This window comes from Lichtheimia ornata (genome assembly GCF_029851405.1).
Source record: "Lichtheimia ornata isolate CBS 291.66 chromosome Unknown scaffold00022, whole genome shotgun sequence".
NCBI classification, from domain to species: domain Eukaryota; kingdom Fungi; phylum Mucoromycota; class Mucoromycetes; order Mucorales; family Lichtheimiaceae; genus Lichtheimia; species Lichtheimia ornata.
Window position 1 is genome coordinate 240,730 of NW_026695342.1, and position 20,113 is coordinate 260,842.

General features: G+C 43.5%; 5 protein-coding genes across 5 annotated transcripts; 2 read left to right on the plus strand and 3 right to left on the minus strand.

The window, feature by feature from the left end:
* Positions 1 to 2,306: 2,306 nt before the first annotated feature.
* On the minus strand, positions 2,307 to 4,957 carry O0I10_005517 (uncharacterized protein; the record flags this gene model as incomplete). Its single annotated transcript, XM_058485557.1, has 8 exons — positions 2,307 to 2,936; positions 3,001 to 3,061; positions 3,122 to 3,498; positions 3,555 to 3,658; positions 3,715 to 3,803; positions 3,881 to 3,931; positions 4,781 to 4,851; positions 4,910 to 4,957. 8 exons carry the CDS (start codon positions 4,955 to 4,957, stop codon positions 2,307 to 2,309), a joined length of 1,431 nt encoding a protein of 476 aa, XP_058343704.1.
* Positions 4,958 to 7,494: 2,537 nt separating this feature from the next.
* Positions 7,495 to 9,530, plus strand: O0I10_005518 (uncharacterized protein; the record flags this gene model as incomplete). The annotated part of the gene is made up of 6 exons (XM_058485558.1): positions 7,495 to 7,782; positions 7,862 to 8,102; positions 8,204 to 8,240; positions 8,312 to 9,093; positions 9,154 to 9,268; positions 9,347 to 9,530. 6 exons carry the CDS (start codon positions 7,495 to 7,497, stop codon positions 9,528 to 9,530), a joined length of 1,647 nt encoding a protein of 548 aa, XP_058343705.1.
* An 888-nt stretch (positions 9,531 to 10,418) lies between these two features.
* On the minus strand, positions 10,419 to 11,832 carry O0I10_005519 (uncharacterized protein; the record flags this gene model as incomplete). Its single annotated transcript, XM_058485559.1, has 5 exons — positions 10,419 to 10,546; positions 10,605 to 11,081; positions 11,139 to 11,302; positions 11,435 to 11,489; positions 11,565 to 11,832. The coding sequence occupies 5 exons, from the start codon at positions 11,830 to 11,832 to the stop codon at positions 10,419 to 10,421; spliced, it is 1,092 nt and encodes a 363-aa protein (XP_058343706.1).
* Positions 11,833 to 15,321: 3,489 nt separating this feature from the next.
* Positions 15,322 to 17,189, plus strand: O0I10_005520 (uncharacterized protein; the record flags this gene model as incomplete). The annotated part of the gene is made up of 4 exons (XM_058485560.1): positions 15,322 to 15,579; positions 15,648 to 15,851; positions 15,935 to 16,491; positions 16,553 to 17,189. 4 exons carry the CDS (start codon positions 15,322 to 15,324, stop codon positions 17,187 to 17,189), a joined length of 1,656 nt encoding a protein of 551 aa, XP_058343707.1.
* Positions 17,190 to 17,635: 446 nt separating this feature from the next.
* On the minus strand, positions 17,636 to 19,996 carry O0I10_005521 (uncharacterized protein; the record flags this gene model as incomplete). Its single annotated transcript, XM_058485561.1, has 7 exons — positions 17,636 to 17,715; positions 17,780 to 17,903; positions 17,960 to 18,495; positions 18,551 to 18,649; positions 18,697 to 19,336; positions 19,402 to 19,491; positions 19,541 to 19,996. The coding sequence occupies 7 exons, from the start codon at positions 19,994 to 19,996 to the stop codon at positions 17,636 to 17,638; spliced, it is 2,025 nt and encodes a 674-aa protein (XP_058343708.1).
* Between the last annotated feature and the right edge of the window lie 117 nt (positions 19,997 to 20,113).

The following is a 20,113-nucleotide window of genomic DNA, read 5'->3' on the forward strand; positions in this document are numbered from 1 at the left end:
ATTGTACTTCGTTCAGTTACGTATTGCTCATCATCATTTCTTTGGGTTCAAGTCCTAGCCTGTATCAAATGGCCGCTGCGTCGCTCTGCACTAGGCAAGTGTGCTGGAAAAGCTTCTTGGAACGCGTGGGCTCTATAGGCCTGCGTTGAGTTGAGGGTCGATGACGATGGGTTTTTGGAAGCGCATGGTCACCGCGTTGAGGTAAAAGGAGGTTTACAGCAGCTTGTGAATGTGTTGACATCCGTGCGAACCAACACGCTCTTCTCGTGATAGGCTCGTTCTTTCCCTTGAGGATTTCTTTTCATGAGGTGGGAAATGATTGGAAGGATTGGATTGGGGTTCATTCTTTCTTTGGAGAGGATGAATCAAGGGACAACTATGACCTGGCCTTGCGTGATTCGTGCAGTGCTTTCTCAAGAACAAGGGATCGCCCGACGTTGCTCGTATGGTGGTGATTTGGTTTGTGAATTCCTTCTGATTTGCTTTCTTCCTTAGAGAGGATCGCCTAACGGTATACCAAATCGTCATTCCAGTACCAGATGGTCTAACTTGCCTGCTTTCTTATTTGTAGAGACGACGATTACGATGATTACCACATTCACAACAATGACGATTACGATGATCACCCCATCTCTACAGCAATGACAGTGATGACGACAACGAGATTCAAAAGGAAGCCTGCAAGATCCCATTCTTTTCAACTTGTGTGTTTTTGGATATTGGTGTGACGGATGAGGTTGACGACTGGTGACGAGTACTCGTACGAATGATGACGGAGGACGACTACACGACGATGGTGATGGCAATGTACAGTAGCAAGGTAGCTAGATGAAATAAAGCATTGTTTATTTATTACTCGCTTGTTGGATTTGACTAGCTTGTGGATTACATACTATTGCTTTAAGATGGAATAATAAAGGTGGTCGGTTAAGAAGTACATGGCTTTTGGGATACAATAAGGAGGAGTGGGAAATGGGATGAGCTTGAGAAGAGAAAAAGTGAAGAGATCCCTCCATTGAGTTTCAGGATGAGTGACCCATTCAATATGTATATGTATCTTTTTACATATACAAAATTGGTTTATGCAGCTCGACTTTCTTCTACATGCAAATGTGATACATACCTTGACACACCTTCATTGTTGGATGCTGTTTACTTACGTACCTTCACAAAAGGCAATCATCATCATCATCATCATCATCATCATCCATTTGTGTAGCAACCTGTCAAGGACGTGTCTGTGTAACCACCACGTGCCGTTTCACCCAGCTCTTCATCTTTCAGTTAATGCAGCCGACACCACCCACTAGGAAAAAAGCAACTCCATCACGCTTACAGCATAGGTAAAACATAAACGTGCCTGTATCTCCAAACTTTACAATGAAACGTGGGGTCTTTGATATGTTAGTGATGCTCATGAATGCGTAACAAATATATAAATGATAAGGTGGCAAATTAGCTTCCATGGGAAACCCATGTACTGACAAGGATGGCCACGCGAAGGCTGCCGTCACCTCTCCCCTACGATTGCACTAAGCCGGATAACGGGGGCTGCCATTGTAAACAACAGCATCTTCTATAGGTGCTGCTCAGTATGTATGTTCGGTCTGATAAAAGGATAGCATCCCACGCCCACAGAGGCCGACCCATAAGAGCAAAAAGCAATACATGATCCCATATCTACCACAAGGACACTGATGAACAGTCTAACTTCCAACGGCTAAAGGCTGCAATTCTCAAATGCAATTGATAGGGCCATGATAGGGCTGACCACACTGTCGCATGTAAATCATAGCTGCCAACGATGCGTTACTCAAAAGAGCAAGGCACCATCCCGTTCTACCCATAGCAAATAAACATCCGCCATATCAGTAGTTGCTGTCCTCAAGCGACCTTCTTGGGTAGGCGTCATCAGAGACACATCATGCACTGCAACAAATAAATCCGGTCTTGATGAAAAGCATACGCGAGAAGCCAGAGAACATCCAAGGTATCCATACAAGTACTTGAGATGTGAGATCCGCAATGGCACCGATAAAACATTGCTCTGAAGATCTATCGATAAAGAGACGACTTGCAGGTAGCTGATTTCCAAAACCATGGAAACGGTATCCTTGACAACCACAACTATAAGATAGAGATCGCTTGCTTGCTTCTGAGACACCCACCCAAATTCAAATGTTGATCTTCGTCTTCCAATTCAATAGGATTCGCCATTGACAGCTGTAAGGAGAGACTTTGATGGCACCAAAGAGCACGCGAAATTATAGCTTGATGGAACGATGGGCCTATAAAACTGCATATCACTAATTTATCTTTGAGGTAATGGTAAAGCAATACTTAGCCGGTGTCATATGAGGATCCACGATGTTTGATGCCACCCAGTAATCAGAACACATTCCTTGCTGTAGAGATGTCGACCCAGTGACCAATTCTGATAGCCGTTTCGCCAAGCGATACTTGATGATGAATGCCATGAGAGATGGATACACCTTGACAGCACCAAAAGGACTTGCAACATTGTTGTCTGTTGCTGATGTGATACACCCATAAGATACGTGCGGTGAAGAGAATCTTGAAATCAATTTGCCAATAACGAGAACCACCAGAGGATCAATAAATGTTGCTGACGCTAAAGATGTGGGCTCTGTTGCTCGTTGCTGCTTCTTGCTTGTAGCTGATATGATCCACCAATAACAGGCATGCGTAGCAGGATATCCATTGAAAGGGTTGTCAACAACTAGGACCACAATAAGACGAGATAAAACTTGGCGACACCAAAGGTATAGAACTTGTTGCCTTGCCGCTGCAGATGCTATAAAAGGAAGTGTCCAATAGGTGGTACAGTAACGAAAACGAATCGAACGATGTAATAGAGCAAGCTGACACTGAAGAATGCTTTGTAGACGTTGCTCTTTGACCCTGACATGATTCGTCTACAAACGATGCACAGTAAAACACTTTCCCGAACACATAGAACCCGATGCTTAGCAATGATACCTGCATCCATGAATATTCCAAAGGACCAAAATACAAGTAGTTTGCTGAATATACACACATACTATAATAAAAGAGGGGTTGGTTGGGATTGGAGCCAAAAACGCGTCATAAGACTATTTACCAATGATAGGCCATATGAATAAAACCTTGTCGACATCCAATGATAGCTGCATCCATCAAGAATCCAAAGGGAACAAGACAAGTAGCTCGCTGAATGACCCACATGAAAGAGGCATAGTAGGCATTGAAAAGAATGGACAATGATTTACCAATGACAGCTTCATGCATGAAAATTCCAAAGGACCAGAAGACAAGTAGCTTGATGAATAGCCCACATGCTAAGATAAAAGCGGAGGTTGGCAGGCGTTGTAGAACGAATGGATCAGCAATTACCAATGATATCCATATGCACGAAAACACGTTGACATCCAATGACAGCTGCACCCATAGAAATCCCAATACTCCAGAAGAAAAGTAGCTTGCTGAATAGCCCGCATACTATAATAAAAGGGGAGGTTGGTTGGGGTTGTAGTAAAAGACGGATCATCATTTACCAATGATTGCCATACGCACGAAAACATGTCGACATCCAATGACAGATGCGTCCATGATAAGCCAAAGAACCAGAAGACAAGTGGCTTGCTGAATAGACCACATACTATAATAAAAGAGGAGGTTAGCAGGCGTTGAAGAATAGAAGGGATCACTATTTACCAATGATAGCCATACGCACGAAAACATGTCGACATCCAATGACAGCTTCATCCATGAAAATCCCGAAGACCCAGAAGACAAGTAGATTACTGAATAGTCCGCACACTATAATAAAAGAGGATGTTGGTTGGGATTGGAGCCAAAAAACGGATCATCCTCTATTTACCAATGATAGCCATATGCACGAAATCCTGCTGATATCCAAATCAAGCCGATTCTTTGCAATCGTCCGCTTGTTGATAAGGCCCGCTACGGTGGCACTCGGCTTGAAAGCGATGGAACGATACTTTATGGGCATATGCAGTGAGAAGACTGAGTAATATTGATACCACCAAAGAGAGCATACTTACATGATGCCGAAGAGCCCTTACAAAGAGAGACAACGTGACAATCCTTGCTGCCCAAGACCACATGCAAATCGAGAAAGCATTGTGCATCGAAAAGCCCAAACCAGATCCTAGCTGCGGAGTGACGTGGACATATGGCTAAAGAGCGATGTGAATGGCAATCGTTTTTCATTGAAAATCGAATGCAGCTTGACGATGAATGCCTTGAGGAGATGCATAAATGACCTTGGTAACACCAAAGATGTCAACGCGGACTCTCATTGCTTGTTGATGACATTATCCATCCATAAGACGCGTATAGTTGTAGAGATCCACCAAAGGAATTGCCGATAATCAGAACCACGAGATGATCGGTGGCTTGTTGACGCCAAAGGTATAAACCTGCTCCTTGTTGCTGACATGATCGATCGATAAGGAATTTCCATCGTTTAGGATGCCGCCCTCCGAATTGCCGATAACGAGAAGAACCAGATGATGGGATAAAGCTTCTGATATGACACCAACGATATGGATGCTGTTACTTGTTGCTGATACAATCCACTCATAAAAGACGTTCATTGGCTGACATTCCCCAGAGAAATCGCCCGTTGCTTGGTAACCAACCACCCGAGACGCAATAAAGGTTGACACCCCCAAAAGACAAACGCTTCCCCATGGTTGACATGATTCACCTATAAAAGATGCACCATAAACAATTGTCCCAACTCATCCAACAATACTTAGCAATCATAGCTGTGATCTTGTAAGTTCCAAAGCACCAAAAGACAAGCAGCTCTCTGCAATGGTCCCTCTAAATAATGGTAGGCGTTTCAGCAAAGGTCTCCAAAAAGCATGAGAGTCATACATACCTGAATCCCGAAATCATCACCCGCAGACTTGGGAACCAAATAGGCCATCAGGATGCAAAGTAATAATCAAAGCGCACAGCCAAAGAAACGTCATAGTACTGGTACTCTCCTGTGGATCGACGCGATGAAGTGCATCAATAGAGATACCATATTCTCTCTAAAGGCAAGGAGATCAATAGCCGTAAAACGATGGAGCCGTGCGAACAGAGGATGCATTTTTAAATCCCTAAGGCCGCAACATGAGTCGCACTGTCCCCGGGCACAACATGTAGAGCTCCACAGGAAAGTATAGTACAATGACGTCCTTGACGTGCAGCCTTGATAATAATAGCATCGCCGAAAGAGGATCTGCCACTGTATGGAGTTTGGTAAGTTCACTTGAATCCAACCAATCCCACAATGATGCACTGTACCTTGAGGTATTCCCAATACCATTCCATCGATGCTTGCAAATAACCTTGTATCCATCCGATCCAGTATGTGCTGCTTCTGTTTTCATTGTAAGGCTCGTTAATTAACAAGTCTTGATTTGTACATCCAATGCCATGCATACCATTGAGTCAACCATACAGCATTCTTGCTTTGAGATCCGTATCCTGTTGCTGCCAGAGGTACCATCATCCAACATGTTCACCTACCATAAATGCAATGTGAGATAACAAGTAAAACCAACCCACACGCTTTTGTTGTCAGCATACCCAAAAGAGGCAATGTGAAGACGTCTTGAGAACTCTCATTGCGGACAACTCGGTAAGAAAGGCACACGACGCCCTGAACCATGGTGATCACAAGGAATTGCAACCAAATACACCATCCGAAGGCAATACAATAATCAACCTGCAGCGTCAAGGTATGCCACCATATGTACCATACTCTCATTGGATCCTGAAATTGGCATCATAAGAGATATCCACCTTCTCTCTGTAGGCAAGGAAATCAATAGCCGTACTTGGATGGAGGCCGTGTGCACAGCGGATGCCTTTTCAAATTGGCCTTGCCATCGCATCTTGAGTCACACTGTTTCCGGGCCAAAATTCCCCAGGAGAGCATAGTACTATACAATGACATCCTCGACGTGCCGATTGATCAAAATAGTATCGCCGAAAGAGGATCTGCCACTGTATGGTGTTTGGTAAGTCCACTTGAATCCAACCAATCCCATCATAATGAACATCTTACCTTGTGGTATTTCTCAATAGCATCATTGCCTCGAATAAAACCGTAACTCCATGTCACCCATATTGTCTTGCTGCTGTTTCACTGTAAGTCTCGTTAATTAACAGGTTTCGCTTTGTAGATCCAATACCACGCATACCATTGAGCCAACCATACAGCATTCTTGCTTTGAGACCAGTGTCTTGTTGCTGCCAGAGGTACCAGCATCCAACATGCTTAAGCTATAATAAATGCAACGTAAGATAGCAATCATAACATTTGCTTTTCTTGTCAGCATACCCAAAGTAGTAATGTAAAGAAGTGTTTCTTGTGTGACAACCATGGTAAAGAAGACACACGACACACGACGCCCCCTTTAAATCTTGTATGAACCAGAGAACACCAAACTACACGTAAACTTTAGTATCTCAACGACCAACTTGAATAATAAAGTAATGCAACGATTGAACGTACATGTTGTATTGCAATGGGAGCTTGAGTCAAGGGTAGATCGCGTGTATAGTTGTTGTTGAATGTCTGCAACGGGGAAATGTCGCCATTGACCACCCGTTCACCCAATCGGTGCTGTCCATTGAAAGGAATGCCAGCTGTTATTGTGTTGTAGTTTGTGAATGGAGACAAGCTTACCTTGGTTTGTGAAGTGGGAGTGAAGAAGCGGCTCTTTGTCGTTCCTACCACTTCCCAATTTGTGCATTACACGCCGCCCAGCTTGAACCTATACACCTGGATCAATAGTAATGGTCACTATTCAAATAACATTACTACGTGGGTGGTATCGCTTTCACTTGTATCTTCATCTCTCAAACGGAAAACATGCTCAACATGGCAAAGGATTCGCTCCGATCGATATGCCTATGCATGCATTTATTTCATGCGCCATCTAGAGCATAGGAGCAAAAAATGAAGGTCTTGTACTCTAGCAGCAGACATCATTAAACGCCTATCGCAATCTTTCAAATCACGTACATAGGAATCAGCTTTTGAATGATGGACGTCTTATTTCAGTGATATGTGCTTTAGCACATGTTGGGTCGTCATGTGGATCATATAATGATTGAAGAGACTACATAATGGCAAAGGCCAAGTATAAAAGATTTTCCGCGGATTTCCCCGGTTGACTTTGATGACCAAAGTAAACGTGGGTGCCATAAATAACATGTATTACCTTGCACTGCTCAGCATTGATGAGTCAACGTACCCTGATTTTCGAGATCCATTATGCCGGTTGGCGAGATAGGATGTCTATGCACTTTGACAGGTGAAATCACTGTCTTACCCCTTACAAAAGGGGTAAATATATCCCAATCGGATCCGGCTCCGAATAGCTGGAATAAAAAAGCAGCGTCCTTTTTCCGATGATTTAAATCCACTCACCGTCCTTTTTTTTTCTTCCCGAACAGCACTGTATCATGGCTGTTGATCCACAGATGCCCTCATTCGATACCCAAGGCACCATAGAAGCACAAGATACAACAAACAAGCAACGGCAGTCTCATCAAGGACAATCCAATGAGAATGAAAGAGACGTCGAGGTCAACACCATGGCCAAAACAATGACACATACATCTTTGAATGAGCCGTATTCTGTATTTACGAAATCAAAAAAGCTCACCATTGTTGCCATCAGCTCTACTGCCGGTATCTTGTCAACAATTTCAGCTAATATCTATTTTCCAGCATTGACTATTATCGAGAAGGTAATGATGTCAATCGCTTAAAGATGTGCGTGGATGATAAACAACCAAAGCAAGCTTACAATCACACATGCCATAATAGGATTTGCATACAACCACAGAGTTGGTGAATTTGACTGTGACAGTGTACATGATATTCCAAGGCATCTCACCTGCGTTTTGGGGTTCTCTCTCCGACGCATGGGGTCGGCGACCAGTATATCTCTCAACGATCGTGGTCTATATGGGCAGCTGTATTGGCCTTGCACTTGCACCTTCATATGCAGCATTGTTAGTGCTTCGCATGCTACAGGCATTTGGGTCAAGTTCTGTTATCGCTATTGGTATGTTCCTTGTCACTTTCATTTTTCACGCTGCCCTACTATTCACAAGTGCAGTAATAATCAGTCTCGATGCTAATCATGCATAAACACCATATACATAGGTGCCGGTGTAATTAGCGACATTGCATCCCCTTCAGAGTAAGGATTCAAGGAAGAAAAGAACGATAAGATGCACTTGTGAAACTTACCCGTGGCATTCTGACATTTAGGCGAGGCACATACAGTGGCATTTTCTCATGCATGCAAATGCTTGGACCTGTTATTGGACCTATTTTAGGAGGCGTCATTTCGCAAGCAGTATCATGGCGATGGATCTTTTGGTTACTGTTGATCATTTCGGGTGTCATGGTCACTACCATCTTTTTCTTTCTTCCTGAAACATTGCGGTCTTTGGTCGGCAACGGCAGCGGCTATGCAAATCCAACACCTATTCAATGGCTACAACGCCGAATGAATAGCCATGGTCGTCGTCAGTCATGTGATACTGCTCATGATCCTGTGCAATTACCCAATACTTCGAAGTTGGCTAAGGTTACAACACAAAGCTCAATTGCTCGCATGAAAAGAGTTCCCAATCCGTTACGGCCTTTATCTTTTCTATTACAACCCGATGTTGCTGCGGCCTTGACCTATAATGCTTTACATTACGCGGTCTATTATTGCTATCTCACATCGCTTCCCAGCTTGTTTTCCCAATTGTATGGCCTCAATCAGCTGCAACAAGGTCTCTGTTTCATTGTTCAAGGTGCTGGTTGTATAACGGGATCACTGGTTGAAGGTCGCATTCTTGATCGTGATTTCCGTATAATTGCAAAGCGAGTCGGGCAAAACGTAAGCCGTAGTCGTTTACCATTAGATTTCCCTATTTTCAAGGCACGATTACGTACAGCATGGATCCACGCGCTGCTATTTCAACTTGTCACCATTGCTTATGGCTGGTCCTTGTACGCCAACGCACATATGGCCGTACCATTGGTGCTTCAATTCATCAGTAAGGCTTATGAGAATAGGAGAAAAACTTAACAGGAGATTCATTGTGTGTTTTCTATAGCTGGCTTCACCATAACATCCTTATTCAATGTATTTCAAACCATGATGATCGATTTATTCCCTGGTAAAGGTGCGTCAGTCACAGCATCTAATAACCTAGTTCGCTGTCTCCTTGGGTAAGTGCCTCTGCAAACATACGCATGATGCAAAAAAAGCGAGTGATACATGATCTAAGACCGTTATTGTGACCATAGGGCAGCTGCCACCGTAGCCATTGAGCCTGGTATCCAGAGAGTTGGTGTTGGGTGGATCTTCACCATACTTGGCCTTATCTTGGTTGTCTCCAACTTGTTGCTCGTGCTATTACTAAGATACGGCACAACTTGGCGTGCTCAACGTGCCCACAAGAACTCGTCCTCAAATGAAAAGCATCATTAGAGCCTCGTTCACTACCATCATGCCTCATGTGGCGTGCTGTAGAACATATACCTATCGCATCTACTACGACTATGTATTATTATTACACCCTATCAACGATAGTAAAAGTCCCTTAGTGGAAGTTCCTGCTACTAGAAGCATACCTGTGTATAGGCATCCTCTGTTGGTTGTACGTAGACAAGCACAGCCGGTTGATTACTACCTTGTGACGCACGTGTTGGACGTAGCATGGTGACCTATGTATTTCTTAGCATTGTGGTATTATTGCCATGCATTATTGTACAATGAAAACGGACGTATTGCGCATATCAAATCAAATGATACGAGCCATTTTTCGTAATGCTGCATACGTTTTATTTGAAGACATGGCTGTTTATTCCAACGATGCAATCCAAATGTGGATAGCAATATGGTAAACAACCGGTGTGAGTTGGAAAAAGTATTGGATTTGGATGCTGACAACATAAGTACAAAAGACATTGAAAGAAGATGGAGCAAAGTAAATATAATACAGAGTTGACTACGCAAACTCGATGGTTCATAGCAATGAATAGGGTAAGAGGTATAGCGAATGATAGATAGGTATAAGGAGAAGGTGAGGAGAATATCAAAAGTCGTTCGTTCCGACCAACCACATAATAATAGGTGAAACAAGAGATGTCGTGTAGGTGCGTTTAAACGCATATGTACATAAAAAGGGTGGGTATTTTGTGAGAAGAGCAATACAGTGAATAATAGAATATAAGCATAGGGAGGGAGGAGAAGAGAGTGAAATGATGTTGGGAGAGATCAAGTCATGCAGATTTGCTTAGATGTGAGGGATAGCGAAGAAAGGAAAGTTTGATCGGAGAAGGTTGAAAAAATAAGGATGTGTCATGCACACACAAGCTAGTGCTGTGTGGCGTTGTTACTTGCGCTGGTGATGGGACGTGTGGTGTCAACCTTGAAGACATAATCAGAAGAAGAGACTGAGATGGGTGAAGGAGTAACCTTGCCCATGTAATCGAGCGTGTTGTCTACGTAGATATCATTGTAAGTTAACCATGCTTTGAATCTAAAAATGCTCCTACTTACTTGTTGCAAAAGCATTGGCGTTTGTTAGGTCCAGTTCATCTGGATGAGCACTACTGTGATCATCATCACTGTCATTGGTCGTTGTTGTACCAGTGGTTGTAGCTTGGTTGTGCTCTGGATAATGACCAAACATAACGTCGTTTAAAGGGGTGATATCTACGCCATATGTGTCGAACAAACGGTTGTTTGTAACATCAAGTCCTGTCGTAGGTGGCAAGTTTGGGCTTGTGTCATCCAATGGAAGCTCCAATGATGGGCACGATGATGATGTAAGGCTGCTTCCAGGCACGTTGGGTGATGATGTTGTGCTGGTAGGCTGATTCAGCTCCAATTTGATATCATCAATCTCGTCTCCCTTGTCGCTCATATCAGTGCGTTTATGACCAGGATATAGCTGTTGCATCAATTCATCGTGCTCCTCACGCAACTTTCGGATCTCGGTCAAGAATCGCTCTTCTTTCTGCATCGTGCTACGTACTATTAAGGGATGTCAATAATCTTGGTTTAGTGTAATTGATTTTTTTGTTCGCATACCAAAATCAAGGGTACGCTCAATGATGGTTCCTTTCGATGGGCGACGATCATTTTGTAGGTTGGGTAGAGAATGGGCCAACTGCTGGAATTTGGTGTTGAGGTTCTCTCGGCGTGCACGCTCAATAGCATTATGCTCGGCACGTCTTTCGGCTTTGGTTTGCATCCTATATGCACATTTAGGTTTGTAATTAGAATATGCTCTGATGCAGGGCATCTTCTTTTGCTTCGGCTTACACGTGGTAACGCACGTAAACGCACGCACACATGTAAGGCGCATAAAGTAAATGTGCACTCACCTTTTACCAGGCGACGTGGGTGAGTCAATTTGGTAATGCTGCTGATAAGCCATCACTATGCATATATAAAACAATGATGAGTAAATGATGATGCATGACAAACAATGAAAAAAGGAACAATGATGCATACATTGTTGGTGATAAATGGCTTGTTGTTGCTGAAACATGGCATGCTGCTGCAATTGCTGAAGCCGACGAGCTTGCTCTTCATGTTGTTGTGGGAATACATGCATGTGCTGCGAAAAATGGTTCATATGGGGATATGGATGATGATGGTGACGCTGAGCAGGTGTTGGTGGACTTGCCACAGGTGAAACCATGTTGCTGTAATAAATGGGAGCGGCAGGATCAAACGCAGGATACGCCTGGGTGATGAATTGTTGTTGGGGCTGTGCCATCGAGTAATAGAAAGAGAATGGAGGTAAACAAAGAAAAATAAGGGTAACGCGTAAGATGAGGTGAATGGGTGTGTGTTTGTGTGCGGATAGGTGGAAGTTTGGGAGTCCAAAGCACGACCAAAGGTGGGTGCTTATATATGAAAGAAGGGGATGGGCTGTGTCCTAAAAGAAAGAAAGGCAATTTTGAGATTCCGAGGTAGTAGAATAAAAGTGCGATGGGATCACGGGAACATTGTTGGCTAGCAATTGCTCGGGTGGGTTGATAACTTTTTCTTCGTGATCCCCGTGTAGCGATGTAGGTGTGCTATGGTTGTGTGCGCTGTTTGTGCACTCCATTTCAGCATACATCCCCCCCAAACTGGATGCTTTTTTACTAACCGACCCTGTCAAGTAATAGAACACAGGCGTACACATACACTACAACTTGCTGGTCTGGAACTTTACTACTCTCAAAGGATTGTTGTTTTCTTTTTCTGCTGGGATCAGCTTGCTTTATTTTAGTTGTGCCCCTGCATCTTAATTGAGGATGCTCGTTCTGCTTTTACCACGTTATTTCTTGTTTAAAGTACGGTGAAGGGTGGCGGTGTGAGCAGTGGTTGATGATTCGTTTGCATGTATACAGGGTATTGTTGGTGGGATTGCGGTGGTAGCTATATTAGGGATCCCGAATAATACATGCATGCAACCACTAATAATGATAGTAGACATGTTTATTAGCTCTTGTTGCTGTTGCTGCAGCTTCAAGATCAAGTCTCTATTTGCATAAAACTTGTATCCCAACAACTCTAGGCTTACTTTAGCTATTCCTCTACTCATCTTGAAGGCCTATAGTAGCTGGCGCGAGGTGCACGTATATGTCTCCATAAAAGTTTACTCGGCTATTTTCATATTTTCATGTCTACGTTCCCTTCTTTGTGTACTAAAGTAAAAAAGCGTAATCCTTGTGTGACCCCCCATATCGGTTGACAGCCGGATGGTCAAGTTTGGCTTCCGAACGTTACATTTCTTTGTCTGTTCGCCTTAAGGAATAAGTGAGAGAGTGTACATGTCCTACCAGAGTGCGATAGTTTTCTTCTTGATCACCCATTCATATGTCAGCCAAAGTCGGATAGGTGCCAAGAGAGGCTACGTGTACCAAAAATGTTGGTCCAATACATCCCCCAATTATATGGAATTGAAAAGGACTTATGCATTTACCATGCATCTTACGCATACTCTAGTTGCAAGATCTTTTTGTTTCCAATGGTTAGGTGGCGATCACCCAATGCACAATGCTGACGATAGGCTGACGGAATTACACAGACGATCCTAGACCCATGCCCGCAGCATGTTTTGCCTTTTCTGATATCCCAGTGTAATCCTCATATGTAGATACCCATGCATGGAAATCTCATGTACAGCGATTCTATTCGACGTTGTTAGAGTAGTACACAATCGTAAGGGCACGTCCTTTTTGTGTAATAGAGAAACGTGTTTCTTGCTATTATGTATGTCGAATGACGGAGTAACTATGTTGCCTCGTTTTCTCTTCTATCGGGAGGAAGGTACAATATCCATCTCGTGAGAATCGGTCCGAGCTCGGTAATCAAGTGCACTCCATCCCCTTTGGTACCTGAATGATTTGTTACACAGCTAAGCTAGTTGAATGTGACACCATTTGACAACCATCGTTATTTCCAGCTGTTGTGCACGAGCCTTTCACTTCAAATGTTTGGATGTTAGAAGAGGAAAATGCAACGACGATGGAAGCAATCAGGATGAATAAACAACAAAGCTAAGCACATTCATCGGCTATCGTCGTGGGAACCAAGGCTGCTCATCACCCTTTTTTATTTGTTGTTGTTCTTATAATGGCTCGTTGTGATTCAAGGTTATTGTATTTGGCTGCCACACAGCCATCACCCCACAACATCTTGGCCAGGATTTGCTAATCTGAGATGTAAAGAAAGAAGCTCACCACCATCGGCTTTGGAAAAAAAAACCCCATCCTTTATTAGATTTTTAAGAAACGCATGATACCAATGCTTCTTTTCGTTATCTTAATAGTGGAACAATCCCGGTGCTTGGATCAAAGGAAAACATTCAACGTGCAATAAGGCTTGATCACCTGTTTGGAATATGTAATGGCAAATGGCCTCGTTGTCTCGTGTACTCATGGTGCAGATGAAGCTATTCTCACAAGCACAAAGTTTACAGTGAGCATCCCTAAACCCCGACCCAACTGCAGAATACCTTTGTGTGGATCGGGATCCCAGTGTTATGTGCCTCTTGCATTATGCCGGTTCCCCCGATTGTTGATAATGATGCTTTAGACAAAACAGGCGATGGGCACAGACATATCCGCTTGCTGCTGCTGCTGGGGGGTGGTGAAAGAAACATTTTGAAAACTGAAAGATGGGTGTGTTACATCTTGCCCACAGACGTCTCTGTGCAACTATTGATCGCTTTTCTTTGCCGACCTCACTATCACTTCCGATTGATCGCAGCTTGCAGTTGTGTACACCCTTGCTCCTTTCATCACTTTTCTTTTCGGTAAGCATTCAATCGAGATCTCACATGACGTGTATTTGGTAAGCTCGCGTTGATGTGGCTGTTCCAATTGTTGAATCACCATGGAGACGTATACCATTGTAAGGTTACGGTGACATCATTACCATTCATAATGCTTCCGAATCACTGGAACATGCCTTGTGGATTGATTATGGCTGTCATATTTGTGTTTATGATTCGTGCGGATAGGAACAGCAACGAACATGGCATTGAAAGGAGAGGCTTACAACAAGGGCCGTGGCACAAAAATGCTTCTCAATTGGTTTGAGCTATTGACTAAACAGCGTAAGTGCATCGGATAACAAAGGTCACTGTCAAGTTTTTTTTTTTTTTTGCTTTGGGTACCTTGCACGACACCGATATAGAACGATGGGAGATAAATCTGGTGGGAATAGATATGACTCTTTTGCCTTCTATGGCCTTGAGGCGATTTGTTTTTGTGAGGAAAAACATTCGGATGTTAATTCCGCCTAGTGATCGTCACTAACGTGTCCATCAAGTAACGACTACTTTTTGCTGCACGTTCCAAACAAAGATGCAGAAGCCGGAACATGATGTTGGAGATGGTATGTGCACGTCCATGTCGTTATTGTATGACCTTGCGAATGCTATTACGCATCCCATAGGTCTTCAGCTGAAACATCGTTGTCATTGGATCACACACACACACACACACACACACACACATACATGCATATCAAAAGGTCGATACCTTGTCCTATAGTACGCATTTATGATATACCAGCATGCGTTAATGACGTGAATGAGCAAACTTGGTAGTCGCTGCCGTAGTGGTGGCAGATGTCAGCGGGCTGAGATTGAGGCTCCCATTTGTTATTAGGTCTGAGCCACGTTGAATTATTATATCAATGCGGCAATGTTGCCAAGAGAATCCAATCACGTTGCTTTCTTTTTTATCCCCTTACCATCATTGTTGCTATGCAGTTGGCAGACGCAATAAACATACACCTGCAGGGTGCCCGAGAATGGATACAAGAATCCCTTGTCCTATATACCAGCAGCTCTTTGTTCACTCGCAAGAATATAGCGGTGGCTGCCATTTCATCAGGTGTTGGCTATGCTGTTGTAAAGTGCATTATCTATAGGCTTTATTTTCATCCCTTGGTCAACATCCCTGGGCCACCAATTGATTGGATACCGTTTCTTGGGAATCTTCGGGAGAGTTATCTAGCAGAGGTATTAACGAAGATGGCACAAACTTTGGCTAGCATTATTATTAACAGAAGTGCGATGATGAAATTTAGCCCGGTGTCCTGGAGAAGAAATGGACCAAAAAATACGGTGGCGTTGTCCGCCTACATGGATCTTGGAATAACCCCATGATCATGGTGAGCGACCCACAGCTTCTCAAGCACATCTATACACATCGAGTATACGACTTTGTAAAGCATCCTGGGGATGTTCTTATTCTCGAGGCCGTTTTAGGTCGTGGTCTTTTGTTGGCTGAGGTATTGTATATTATCATCAGCATGAAGCACATGATGTTTACATGTTGACAAGGCTTCGTGCTAACATGTTTATGAACACGTAGGGAGACCTCCATCGACATCAACGCAAGTGGCTCACGCCAGCTTTTACAGCCCAAGCAGTACGAGAGCTTTCGCCATTGTTTTACGTGCCATCAGTACAGCTTATTACCAAGTGGCGCCAAGCATGCCAAGAAGGAAACACTACAACCCTTGATATTTCTCACGGGATCACATTGGTGACACTGGATGTGATAGGGCTTGGTGCGTTTGGTAAACCATTCAACTCTGTGAAGTATGATGGCACAGACATGGAAAATGAATTAAGTACATCCTACCGCATCTTGTTCGACCCCAATCCCTCCCTTACTCAATTTCTCAGCATCTTGATTCCATCATTACGTTTCCTTCCTACGGCTCAGCATCGTAGATTTGCAAGGGCTGAACGCACGGTCACGAAAAAGACAATGGAAATTGTTACACAAGCCATGGCAAACAAGGAGGGGCATTCCCGTAAGAACAACCTTTTGGGGCTCATGATCGAACAAAAAGACATGTACACTGGCGGTGAATTATCAGCTGTGGATCTAAAGAATCAATGCATGACCTTTTTGGCTGCTGGGTAAGCATCCATTTTTGTTGGCTTTACACATTTAGACACCTTTCTTATGCTCCTTTTACAGCCACGAGACAACCTCATCAGCACTTTCATGGTGCCTTTGGCTGCTAGCTCAACACCAAGATATTCAAGATGCATTACGTGAGGAGGTGAAACCTATTTTTGAATCCATTAACTTGGAGCATGCGATGTTCAAAAACGATGATACACCTGAGCAACTCGATGCAAACCTACCTGCAGCTGATATTGTCAACCAATTGCCCTTGCTCAACAACGTGTTCAAGGAGACACTACGTTTGACACCCACTGTGCCCAATACAATGCGCTATACGGCTAAGGATATCGAGTTGGGTGGATACCATATACCCAAAAACACGGGTGTGATGTTACCAATCATTGTCAACTTGCACGATCCTGAAATCTGGGGCGACGACGTAGAGCAATTTAAACCAGAGCGATGGGATTCACTACCCGCTTCCAATGTCTCGCCTTATGAATTTGCACCATTCATTGCAGGAGCTCGTCAATGTATTGGCCACCGCTTTGCACAATTGGAATTTAAGATTGTACTCGGTTTACTATTGACACATTTCCAATTCTTTGAGGAACCTGGATACCGCCCAAGCAAACGACAATTCATTACAATGCGCCCTAACCCCAATCTCCTCCTTCGTGTTAAGCCAATCCAAATGCAAAAATAGCAAAGCGAGTCTATTAATAATACTATCATCATTCATTGTTTTGGTATCCAAGGATACAGTATCACATAATGAAAGTGCGTCATTGCTTATGAGTCTTGATCAAGTGTATTAAGTATTTGTTTATTATGATGGTTCATTGTTTTAACGATCCCTGCATATCATATGTATGAACCTTGGTGATGCTAAGAGTGGACAAGGAGTAATAAGGGTGGTGATATACAAAAAGCCGTTGGCTTTCCAATCGGGATTTAACAATAGCTACCGTTTTCTGTCATATGCAAAAGCAACGTGCGCTGACCTTCTTCTCTGGCAACAGCATCGCGCAATCTCCCATGCGTTACCTCTTGGTATTGCCTTGCTACAACATCATCTTCAAACACGTTTCATCCTGCGTTCCTGTAGCACGCGTAGCCATGGTTACAGAATCGATGATGATGCACGTTTCCTCAAAAATTCATCAATGGTGTATGTTGTGCCCCTTTTGGATATACCAGCAAGTTGGCAATGCAAAGACCCAATGCAATGCCTATAGTAATTTAAGGGTGAGTGGGATGACTTGGGCGCTATTAGCACGAAGATCATGTGCTCACCAATAGATGCTTCGATCATGCTAAGTGCAAAAGAGCCACCTTGGGACATGTATTCATTTTGGTTTCCACCGAAAAGCCCAATTGCCGCTTTCAATCCCAAGCTTCCAGGTACAAGATAAAATATCTATTCGTGTACGTCATTAATGCATGCACCTTTTAGCCCTCATTTCACCAGCTTACCGCCACAAGCACTGCATCGAATGACATCCTTGCCGTAAGCTTGGTAAGAAGGTTGCCTAGCAACCCTACCACAAATGCTGGTACCACTTGGATGATTTGTTGTGGTGCATCGACTACGCACGAGAACAGCCAATTCATACAAAATCCAACGATTGAAATAAATATGACTACCGGCCACCGAGCTGGACGATTGCGTAAAAGAATACAATAAGCGAGAGCAAACACAGGCACCGTTAGGAAAAGGTAATATTGGGATTCGGCCACGATGCATGTATTGGCATTTGCAGTGATTTGGCAATAAGGAGCTGCTTCCGTAGATGTGTGACGATCAACCGTGACATAGAGAGATGATCCCATAGAAACACCATAGCCGAGCAAGAACGAGTAAATGATAGCATAGACCATGCGAACCACACCGCTGACCAATTGACGTGATACAAGTTCAATGATAGCAATAGCAATCACATAGCCAGGAAGGATCACAATAAAGGATGCAAAAGCCGTGGGTATAAAGCAAAAGCCCCATCGTGTGGATGCTATTGATATTGATCATTAGCTTATACGTAACATTTGATCCAACGTTATGTTTACCTCGAGACACGAATCCAATAATGATACAAACAGTGATTTCCCATATTGGCTGGAATCCCCAAAAGCGTTCACTGAAAAGCTCATATACAGCAAAAAAGACTACCAACATTTGAGCAAAAGGAAAGAATGAATGGTGATGCACTTACTTGCTAAACCAGCCGATAACCCTGCCTCTTTCCAACGCCCTCCAAAAAACATGACACAACCACACAAGCTGATAACCGCATAAATGACGGGATTGAGCCACGCAGGATAAAATTGTGGATCCTCAGACACCTTGTCGAGAAATTCAAGCGCTTCATCAACAGTGACCTCGCCATGGGCCACAAGCTTTTCTAGTCGAAAAACCTCTCCCAGCTTGTGCATGTCAAATAAAAGTGATTGGCGGATAAAGTGCGTTTCGGTGGTATGGGTGCCTGGATCGAAAAAGTTGATCATCATGATGTTGGGTATATAAACGAATTCAGCATCCACATTGAGCGTGTCGGAAACTTGTTTAAGGATGTATTCAAGTCGATGAGCAGGACATCCATAATGCATAAGTGCTTTTGAAAGGCGATACAAGAATGATTGTCGTTGCAAGATGTTGGCAATTTCAAATGCAATACGAACACGATCGGCGACAGTGATTGGCTCAAATTGGGATGCCTGCGAGTTGATGCTATTGGCGCGTGAAGTACCAGGGCGTTTTTTACGTCGTTTGTTGAGACTTGGGACAACATGGTCACTCGAAGTGACATGATACAGCCATTGTCGTGATGATAGATTAGGCGATGATTTGTTTTTCTTTCAATGTCGATGACTCGTGAGCATGTACGTATGCATGTGTGTGACATGATGATTCTATTTACCTTTGCCAATTCTACCAATGGTGTGCCACCTCGGTCACGTTTGACAGATCCTTGCCTCCTCTTTGACTTTCTCTTTTGGGATCTCGTGCTCTAATATGTATAAGTTAGGTATCATTGTAATCGCATTAACAATGCTTACCGATCTTCTTTGTGCCAAGTGGGATTCCAATTGCAATAAGCTCCCCAATACGCTGCCACGATGGTTGATGTTGATCCCATTACTATGCTCTTCATCTGATTTCTCAAGGTGATCATGGCAAGGTCCTTTATCATGCAAGGCTTCAAAGCCAACATTGGAGGGTCGTGATCCATGTAGAGGGTGATGTGATAAACGTCGTCCATTCAAGATACCCTGGATCAAACCAAGTGATTCCGATAATTGACGATTAAATCCTCCATGGCGATGATGTCCTTCAGCTTCTTGGTGGCTCTTAATGGCAGCATTCACTAACGTATCGGCACTACTCGATCGTCTTGGTGGAGGTGTTTCATCCATAGTCGCGTCGGTATCATAATTGGTATCATTATCCTCATCCTCTGTAGTGCTTGCCGATCCTTCAGTTGATGGGACCGATAACTTTGGTACATTGTCCATGATACAATGAATGAGAAGGAAAAGGAAAAGGGGGAGGAAAGACCCTTGTTGCTGCTGCTTGTAGAAATTGCCTGGTAAAAAATAGCTGAATGCAGCACAACCCCCTTGAAAATTTGC